Here is a 9,791-nt window from a genome sequence, read left to right on the forward strand (position 1 = left end):
ACCCCCTCCAGGAAGCCTTCCTTATTACTCTAGGGGAAGGGAATCCTGCCTCTCTTTCTGGACTTTTCCTGGCCACTGGGTACAGTTCTCAGCCACTGCCAGATGGAGCTATCTGAGCAGGATTTGGCATGGCACAGAGCCTGGCTCAGAGTTCATGTTCACCCCATGCCAAGTGTGTTGGATGAAGTTGGCAGAATGGTGTGAGGCAGAAGCCTGCCAGGACCTCAGGGAACCTGCCTGCCCTTGCCAAGGCTTTGCTCTTGGACAAGCTGTGGCTGTACCTGAATCTCTGTCCTGCACATAGCTTGGATAGGGTAAGGGCACAGGCTGCTGCCTTACATAGTCTTGATTTTCAAGGATTTGACTGTTTTCTCTTCCCATGAGAAGCACCCCCAGTTTCCTCAACGGGTCCCCTTCGCATGCTAGAGATGGACTCAGCTGTGGCTGAAGATGGGCCTTGAGATGCTCAGCTGGGGAAGGCCAGGGGCCTGAGCAAGTGGGGGTGAGTAGGGATCCCACTGGCACCTTCTGGCCATACCTGGGCCTTTCCCTTGGCTGACCTGCCTTGTTCTGGCATCCTTCAGAGGGGAGGCTGGGCCTTCCGCAGGGCCCATGCCTTGCGTCCTCCTGCTGAGGAAGTGGCCTTGACCTGCTATCACTTTAGCTTCCTCTTGTCCATCCAAAGCTTAAGGACCACACCCTTGTCTCCATAAGATGGACAGCAAGGGGCTCAGTCAGCTTCATGTTCCCTGGGCACCTTGTAGGTACTAGGTGCAGTCCAGGCCCTGGAAATGTACCACACAGTGGAACAGTCCCCACTCCCAGCATGCCTGTGCACACAGGAGACAGACCCACACAGAACCACAAACAGAACACATGGGGTGCTTGTTGAAGGCTGTGGCAGCGGATCAGGGGGAGGGAAACCCACCCAGGAAGTAAATCAGGGCTTGGTGCCTGGCTGGGACCAGAGCTCAATCAGGGGGACAGGAAGGAGGAAAACACCAAGTGGGAGGCTAGAGGTGACCAGACAGGTGTGTAGCCAGCCAGGTGGACAGGCGGTCAGCAGAGGCTGGCCTTGAGCTCCAGAGGCAGAAGCGACCAGAGAGGAGGTGGGATCCATTAAGCTTAAGGCTCCAGGCCCTAATCCTGGGCCAAGCAGAGGCAGCAGTAGGGGCAGGGGGAGGGGAGCCCCCCTGCTGGGGTGTAATTTCACGCTGAAGGGCCTGATGGGGCATCCCAGGGACTGATCCTTTCTGGATCAGAAAACCCACTTCCCTTTGTCGCCTGCAGGGCGATTAACGCCTTAACCCTTCATGGGCTGGCACAAGGCCAGCCCCACCCCCTCTCACCTCCAGCCTCCTGGGACTTAGTCCAGCACCCTTTGCCTTCAACCCATCCAACTGCTGGATCTGGTTCTGTGTGCAAGAGGGAGAAGCTGTGGCTGAGGAAACCCAGGAGCCCCTATTCTAGGTTAGCCCTTGGCCTGGTGCCCTCAGAGAAGTGTGTAGCTCCTCCTCACAGCTCAACTCCGGCTTAGCCTCCCTCAAGACACCTGGGGCTCTGCTGGCAGGCCAGGAACCCGAGTCACAGCCTCTGCACATTGCCCGTGTTGAGGTGCCCTTTTGCTCTTGGACCTTAAGGCCACAAACTCCCAATGCCGCTGACCTGTCTGGGAGAGGAGTCGTCGCTGCGTGTTATCCTTAGCTGTTCCAGGCCAGGGGACCATCGGTGCCATCTGAGGACTGGCCTAAGCAGGCACCAGGAGCCTGCTGCAACCTCGCCTTCTTCTGGTCAGTCTGTTCCAAGACCCACCAGGAAGAAGTGGACTCACCTGCCCCACCGTCCCTGGGGGAAGTCTCCCTGCCTGCTCTCTACCCAGGCAACTCACTTGCCTGCTGGGGCAGGGGCAGGGACAGACCCCCAAGCTCTCCACTGGCAGCTCCAGTGGGCAGGATGGGGGCCGGGGGATGGCAGGACCCGGGTGGGGCCTCCTTTAAGCTCCTTGGGTCTCTAAAACCCTAGCCCCATTAAAAGAAAGCCCCTAAATGTTATTTACACTTCGGAGTCTTAAAAACCATTAACAAAAGCCACTTAATTCAATTATCTTCGCGGCTGGCTCCGTTCTCAGCGCCGAGCACGGCCGCCCCTCGCCGCCGCCTCCCTCGGCCTCCCCCACCGTCATTGTGTTGGGCTAATGAGGTAAACTGAAGCGAGCCCTGTCCCCCCTGACAGGTTTATGAGAATTTAATAAAGCGTGGCCGGGACCAAATGAGTTGCCTCAGCCTCCGAGAGCTCATTGTCTTCGGCGTCAGCGTTTTTGACTCGAGCCGCCCCCTCCCCCGCCCCCACCGGGCTGCCGGGCGCCTCAGGCCCGGCCCTCAGCCGCGCAAGGTGCGCACCGGCCTCAGCCGCCCTGGACGCGCCTCGTCCCTGCGGCCGCACTCTCAGCAAGCCAGAGATGGGACCGCTGCGCCGACCTTGGCCGATCCCAGGGATTTGTAGGGACCGGTGTGGGGGTGGGGCTTCCCGCGAGCCTGGGAAGCCAGGAGCGCCCCTTGCTCCTGGGACGCGGCCGCCACCACCTGGAGAGTCAGTCACCTCTTCTATTTGGAGTGACCCGAGGGAGTTCCCAGGGCAAGAGGCCATCTCTTTCCCAGCAGGGCACTGGGTGAGGCTGCCACTCCCTCAGTCGCTGCCTGGTGCCACTCTCCCTCAGTAGCCCTCACCTGACTCACCCTCACGTCTCCCCTGGAAGGCACAACCCAGGGAGCAGAGAGGGCGGACTGGGGCACCCTGGGAGGCTACCGGAAGTGCAGCTTCTCCCAGAGCTGGCCTCAGTAGTGAGAGGGTCCAGATGTCCTCCTGTCTGATGCCCTGCACAGCCTGGCACCGGCCTTTCTGTGCCTGGCCCCTCTGGGTTCAATGCCCACGAATTTCTGGATCATTCTGAGAACCAGAGGTAATGCGGTAACACCCTCCCATCCCTCCTTTCCCAAGAAGTGGTCTCAGGGGTTAGCTTCTCTGAGGCTGAAGCTAGGTTTGACATTGAACTAGAAGGTCCTGTGGTCCATATGGGACAAAAAGAGCAAGTCTTAGGGCTCAAGGCTCAGCCTGCAATCCTGTTACAAGTTCAGATTTTGTCTAGGGTCACTGTTCACAACAGGCCCAGAGTCCAGGACTAGGGTCAGGCTGTCATCAGAGTCAGGACTCAGTGCCTGGAGCAGGCTCAGGACTGCTCCCAAACCTGGTCCTTGTCCAGAATAGGGGCTAATGTGTGTCATGATCAGCGCTGTGTCTGGTTTGTTAAATGTTAAAGGTCAAGGTTTGGTCTATGGATCAGGTCAGAGTCCCGTCAGAAATAAAGATCAAGGTTCAGTGTGGAATGGACAGGGTTGGAGCTCAGAGCAAGTCCAGGGTCATGTTCAGGCTAAAACAAGGTCAGGACTGCATAGGGAGCAGGGGGAGGGCTCAGGCTCCGATCAGGCCTCAGTGACGAGACTCATGACTTGTGTCCTGCACCCTTGATAAAGGCTAAGGCTATGTGCATGTCTAGGCCTAGCATAATGTCAGGGTCCAGGGTAGGTAAGTCACTTCAGCAAATTCAGGTGACTACCCCAGCCCCACTGCCTTGTTCCCCCTCATTCCTCAGAAGAAAAATTGGAATTGTGCCTCTGCTTGGCTGTGGGATCTCTCTCCCCTGTCATGTGTCCAGGGTGCCCTCTGGTGGCAGTCCCCAGCAGTGCCAGTTTCTCAGGTGCAGTCCATCTGCTGGGCCACCTGCTGTTAGGAGCCTGGCCCTCCAAAGGGTCCATCCACGCCCTTCCAGCCAGCTCTATATCCCTGCAGGACCTGCTCTCACACAGAGAAGCAGGAAGCTGAGTTATTAGCAAGGGGACTCCCTGCTGCCTCCCAGGAGCTTTTACTCCTTCCCACCTGCTCAGTCAGGAATCTGGCTAAGTCCCCATTATTGGTCACCTGGAATCTTAGCCCCATGGTGAAATTCACTCCTTCTACTTTTGCACTCATTGGACAGATACAAAGCACCTGCTTAGTGCCAGGGAGGCAACGAAGGTGCAGCAGTGAGTCAGGCAAAGTCTTGGAGCTCACATTCCACCCACTTCTTCCTAACTCTTTACTTCTAGTCCCCAACCCCCTCCAGGAACGCCCCTGGGGAAGACTCAGAAGTGGACAAGTCTGAGTCTCCTTCTCCCCTGTACTCTAGATCCCGAGGGTAGACTATTCCAGCTTGAGGGTTCTCTGTATCGTTCCTGGCCTGCCACATTTGGCCTCACTGCTTAACCCCCACCCTCTCACCCCCATAAGCAAGCATCTCAGGGCTTCCCTCCTTCCACCACACAGTACCACTGGACTAATGGCCTTACTAATGGTTTCGGGTTTCCCTCCAAACCTGATCCTCCACCAAACAGCCAGGCACCCAAACCACAATTCCAAATGTTGCTCCATGTTCTCTTTTACTCCCCTGACAGGTGGTGCCTGTCTGAGCTACCCATGGGGCTCTGGTCCCTGCACAGCAAGTGCTCTGTTCCCAGCCCCCAGCAGCTCTGTCTGCAATAACCTCCTAGCGCACCCCTTGTCTTCCCTCTTGCCCCACCACTCTGTTTCCACACAGTAGGCAGAGCAGTGTTTACAACCATAAATTGGATCACGTCACATCTCTGCTGAAAACCCTCCAGTGACTCCCATTTTGCCGAGAATAAAGCAACTCCTGGCCCTGCTGACTGAACGTTCCCTAGGCTGAGCTGGCCCCTCTCTCCTCTCTACTTTACGCTCCCACGCATCTCTCCAGTGCTTCTTATTCTGACACTAGCCAAGTTCGAGCTCACTTTAGGGCTTTTGCACTGCTTGCTCGTTCCAGACTTGCTTGCCTTGAAACTCTCTGAGAGCTCCTTAACCTTCCAACAAGCTCCACTACTATTCCTCTCCACTGCAGTTTTCTGCTTTGCACCATTCATGATGGCTTAATGGTTGCTCTTGTTAGCTTCCTTCTGTCCTGTTTCCCCCAAGCAGAATGGGGACTCCACGAGAGCATGTTCAGCGCTGCATTTCTGGTGCCTGGCACACAGCCAGGCTCAGGAACAATTTGGATTCACCAGAAATAACGATTCTTTTTTTTTTAAAGATTTATTTATTTTTATTGGAAAGGCAGATTACAGAGGGGAGGAGAGACAGAGAGGAAGATATTCCATCCGATAATTTACTTCCCAAGTGACTTCAACGACTGGTGCTGTGCCGATCCAGAGCCATGAGCCAGGAACCTCTTCCAGGTCTCCCATGCGGGTGCAGGGTCCCAAGGCTTTGGGCTGTCCTCGACTGCTTTCCCAGGCCACAAGCAGGGAGCTGGATGGTAAGTGGAGCTGCTGGGATTAGAACCGGTGCCCATATGGGCTTTAGCCGCTAGGCCACCGTGCCCGGGCCCAGGAATAATGGTTCTAAGTGGCAGGCCTCCTTTCTCCTGCTGAGAGGAGAGGGAGGAGATGCCAAGTCCTGGCTCCCTCCCTGCGCTACGCCAGAGCTCTCCAGACATCCTTCCAGAGGGGGCAGTTCTGTGTCCTGCATCAATCCCCTAGACCTCTGAGGACGGGCGGGCTGGGAAGGGAGTCAAGTCCTCCTGGGCCAAGGAGCATGATGCCCCTACCCTGGTGGAATCATGTCCCCCTCTTCAACAAAAACCCACTTTGCCAGTGTTTTCCCAAGGTGTGGAGTCTGCCTGGGAGGCAGTGGCAGAGAGGTGTGGACACAGCGGTTCTCCAGCCTAGCTGTGTGTGTGTGTGTGTGCGCGCGCGCGCGTAGGCCTGGAGAGGCCAGACCTGTTTTTTGGCCCAACAACCAGCGGGCCCAGGGGCAGTGGGTGTGCAGTCTTCCTGGCTGCCTGTGTGGGAACAGGCAGAGAAAAGGAACAGCCATTGCCAGCTGCTGTGGTAGTGGAAGGGACTCAGTGCCAATGTTTGCACATCACACATTGCTTTTTAGATTGATTTATGTTTTTGAAAAGGATATAGACAGAGGGAGAGATCTTCTATCCTCTGATTCACTTTCCAGGTAGTTGCAACAGCCAGATGGAAGCCAAGAGTCAGGAACTCTATCTGTGTTTCCCACATGGAGAGCAGGGCCCAAGCATTTGGGCCATCTTCCACTAGTCTCCCAGAACCAGCATTTCTGGGAATCCCAGAACCAGCATTCTGATATGGGATGCCATTGTCTCAGGTCGCAGCTTAACCTGCCTCCAGTTCCCCATTTTATTTCCATTGTTGGTTGGGCCTGGGGCCTCTGTCCTCAGCCCTTGTCCCGTGCTCACACTTCCTCATAAGCCCCAGACTCCCAGGACAGGCTGGAGAAGACTCCCTGTGGGTGCAAGAGAATAAGTTCAGGCACTGCGGGCAAGCAGGAGAGGGGTTGGGCTCAGCCTAGCATTGCAGGGGGTGAACCTGGGGCCACTCCCCAGGCAGCATCTGTGGTGGCACCTCTCATCCTCTGCTCCACTGCGGCAACAGGTGGTATCCAAGGTTGTAGACCAGTGAACCAGAAGAGAGGCATGTACACACATACACCCAAGGTGGGATGATTGGCGCCCATGGACCTACGAGAATGAGCAGAACTGGCTCACTCAGCATCACTTTTGACCCATCTGCTGTCCTCCAAGACAAGGAGGGGTGGAGATGGGGTTGGAGGGAGGAAGACAGAGCACCCGAGGGGCCACTCTTGGGAAGACAAAGGGGGATGATGAAGTTAGGGGGGTCATGACAGCCAGCAAGGGGTGGGCCAGTACATGCCGTGCTCAGGACTCACCTGGCTGTCCCCAGGGACAGGACAGGCTGGGCCAGAGCTGCAGGACCTTTGCCCGGTTCCCTGCACCCTTATTCCTTCCTGCAGTGGCCAGCACCCATTTGGGACCACTGGCAGGACCCAAACTCTGTTGGAAGAAGGGTCTTGCCTTTGCACAGTGCTAGGGAGCCTTTGGCCCCTTTCAATCCCTGTTGGGAGGCAATGTCCTCAATTACAGCCAAGGCTACCTCCCACTCCCACACATGGCGGACACCAGACAGCATTACCCAAAGCAGCCACTGTCCAGCCCCCACATGAGCCAGGCAGTGATACCCACAGCCACAGGCCTCTGTTCACCTATGTCCCCCTTGCCCTGCCTACTGCACCTGCTCACACAACTACCCACTCCTCTCCCCTGCCAACCTCTGCTGGGTCACCAAGAGGGGCAGATGCTAGGATGCTGTTTGGCCACAGACTGGAGTGGTCCTGGCACCCAGGATGCTCAGCCAGAGACCAGCAGGTCACAGGGCCCAGGCTCCATGGTGCTTTATTGAAGAAGACACAACGGCCAGAATGCTTGGCCCACCTATGATATGGTCACCCTGGGTGGCGCTGGTGGAAGGGCCACAAAAGACGCCTGAGGCCTTCCTGAAGACTTTCTCTGCAAGGGAAGGGTGTACTTTCAATGCATCCGTACCCTCGGGCCCATGCTGCTGTAAGCCAGAACCAACCTTGATCATGAAACCCAGTGTTCTGTTGGGACAGATACAGGTGTGAGGGACAGAAGAGAGGGCTGTCACAGTGTGAGGGGTGGGGACAGCCCCACTGATCCCCTCGCTTCTTTCCTTCTCCTTCCCACTCCAACTCCTCTCAGGGAAGGCATCTCGGTTCAGTGTCCAGACGCCATCTGGCAGAGGCTGAAGCCTCGGTTCCAGGGTTCAGGCCCTCATTTACATCAAGTCTGGGGCAGGTGAGGCGGAGCAGCGCCCAGACACCTCACGTAAGGTGCAGGGTTTCCCTCCTCGCTCTGGGACGTGAGCCACTCCACCTGTCTCCTCCAGAAGGTGTGTGCAGGCCGGACGGATGAGGCCACCTGTGCCCAGCACTGGATCCTTACGGAAAGCATGTCGCTTGTTCATGCTTAAATGGCACTAAACGGACAGAGACAGACGAGTCCGTTCGGGGTCCTGGTCCGCTAGGGGGAGGCCCGCTCCAGGGGCAGGTTGAGCTGGGGCCCTTCGGTGCGGGGCGCGTAGACGGCCGCGGGCGCTGGAGCGTCCAGAGAGAAGGGCCCGGGCCCCGGACTGGAGCGGCCAGAGGACGCAGCCGACATAGCGGGGCTCAGCTGCACTGCCGTGGTGTCCTGCGCCGTGCGCTCGCTGCTATCCATCTCCAGCGCCACCCGCCCCGAGCGGCCACCGCCCTGACCCGGGTATCCCGCGGCTGCCGCTGCCGGGCGCGCCCGGGGCGCGGGACCCCGGCGGCTACACACGCAGCAGGCAGCGAAGAAGCCCAGAGCCAGGGTGAGCAGCACCGGCCCCACGACGAGCGGCGCGTTGTGTCCGGGCAGGAAGGAGGTGAAGGCGCCCACTAGCGTCACGTTCACGCCCGCCAGCAGCACGCACAGACCGCAGGCGCAGCACAGCGCGGGCGATGGCAGGCCGGGCAGCCAGCCCTGAGCGCGGGCCTTGGGCGCCCGCGCCCGAGGCTCCTGGCGCTTCTTCTCAGCAGAAGACATCAGCCTACGCACTTCCGGCACACATCAAGCGGACCTCCAGCTGCTGGTCCACCAGGAGCGGCCCACAAATTCACGGCAGTCCTGTGGACACACAGTAGGAGGGAGGGGTCGGTGGGCGATTCAGCCTCCAGCCCCACGCTCATCTCTAGCTACGTTTTTGGCCAGCCCCCTGCCTCTGGTTCTGGGAGACAATAACTTAGTCTATATGGCACACAGTCCTTGGGGTCCTTTCTCCTGCCATCTTCTCTCCCTTTCCACTTTCTCTTGAGTCCCAGGTGGACGCAGCCACTCCGCCTCCAGGTAACCTTGCTGGACTAAGTGAACAGCTCTAAACGCTCTGCAGGAGAGCGCATGAGATGAGACCCCACCCCCACCCCCGCTCCACCTCCATCAGGAGTCCTAATGAGAGAGCAGGTAGCCACTCTTGGAATTTAGACAACTTCTTCCCCTAAGTGAAGGAGGTTTGGCAATGAATTGGACCAGATGAATTGGCAATGAATTGGATCTCGACCTGATGAACAGACAAGCTCAGAGCAGCCTAGCCCAAGACTGCAGGCCAGGACCTAAGGGACTTGCTGCCCACACCAGGGACATGAATACTCCTGAATGTCAGCTGAAGCCCTTGAGTAAGTGGCACTTGATTGGGAGGCCTTCCTGATGGTTCAGGCAGCCAGTGGGAGCCGACAGTCTCCAGTGGGGCCCAGTTGGGCTGCAGCAGCCCCAAGCTCCCTGGGCCCTCTCTAGCCCGGGTGTGCTATTACATTTCCACCACTCAGGATTCTACTGTGGGCCCTGGATTCCAAGTCCAGCTACTGGATCCCAGAATTCCTCTCTGGGATTCTGTGGTTTTGGGACCTATGCCTGGATTGCCATGTTCTGCACATGGATTCAAATGCAAGAGGAATGTCATCAAAATCTAGCAACCCACGACTGGCATTTGAGAAGTCCTTTCTATAACATGAGATTCTCCCAAAAGGGTGAGATCAGAGCTATGAGTTGTGTCCAAATTGTGGAATGACAGCAGGTGAGAGTCCTGGGCAGGGGCTGAGAGGCGGCAGAGTGTGCAGGGAGAGGCACCGGAGGCTGCCACCAGGACCAGAGGCCTCCACGCTGTGCTCGGTGTTGTGGCTCACCAACAGGAGGACGCGATCATCACGGAATGCGTCCAGCTAAGCAAAGTGCTGAGTAGAGTGAGGACTGGGTACGGATGAGCCAACTCCTTGTGGTTGTGGTTGACACAGAAGGCAAATGACATAGATGGCTCTGGGAG

The 9,791-nt window shown here is 57.4% G+C and overlaps 1 protein-coding gene across 1 annotated transcript; it reads right to left on the reverse strand.

The window, feature by feature from the left end:
• Positions 1 to 7,643: 7,643 nt before the first annotated feature.
• Positions 7,644 to 8,521, reverse strand: TMEM275 (transmembrane protein 275). The gene has a single exon (XM_036494254.2). The coding sequence runs from the start codon at positions 8,519 to 8,521 to the stop codon at positions 7,979 to 7,981; it is 543 nt and encodes a 180-aa protein (XP_036350147.2). The 3' UTR covers positions 7,644 to 7,978.
• Positions 8,522 to 9,791: the final 1,270 nt, after the last annotated feature.

This window comes from Ochotona princeps, chromosome 2 (genome assembly GCF_030435755.1).
Source record: "Ochotona princeps isolate mOchPri1 chromosome 2, mOchPri1.hap1, whole genome shotgun sequence".
Classification (NCBI taxonomy): Eukaryota; Metazoa; Chordata; class Mammalia; order Lagomorpha; family Ochotonidae; genus Ochotona; species Ochotona princeps.

Coding starts and splice junctions, on each gene's coding strand:
- TMEM275 (XM_036494254.2), bottom strand. CDS start 8,521: ATGTCTTCTGCTGAGAAGAAGCGCCAGGAGCCTCGGGCGCGGGCGCCC.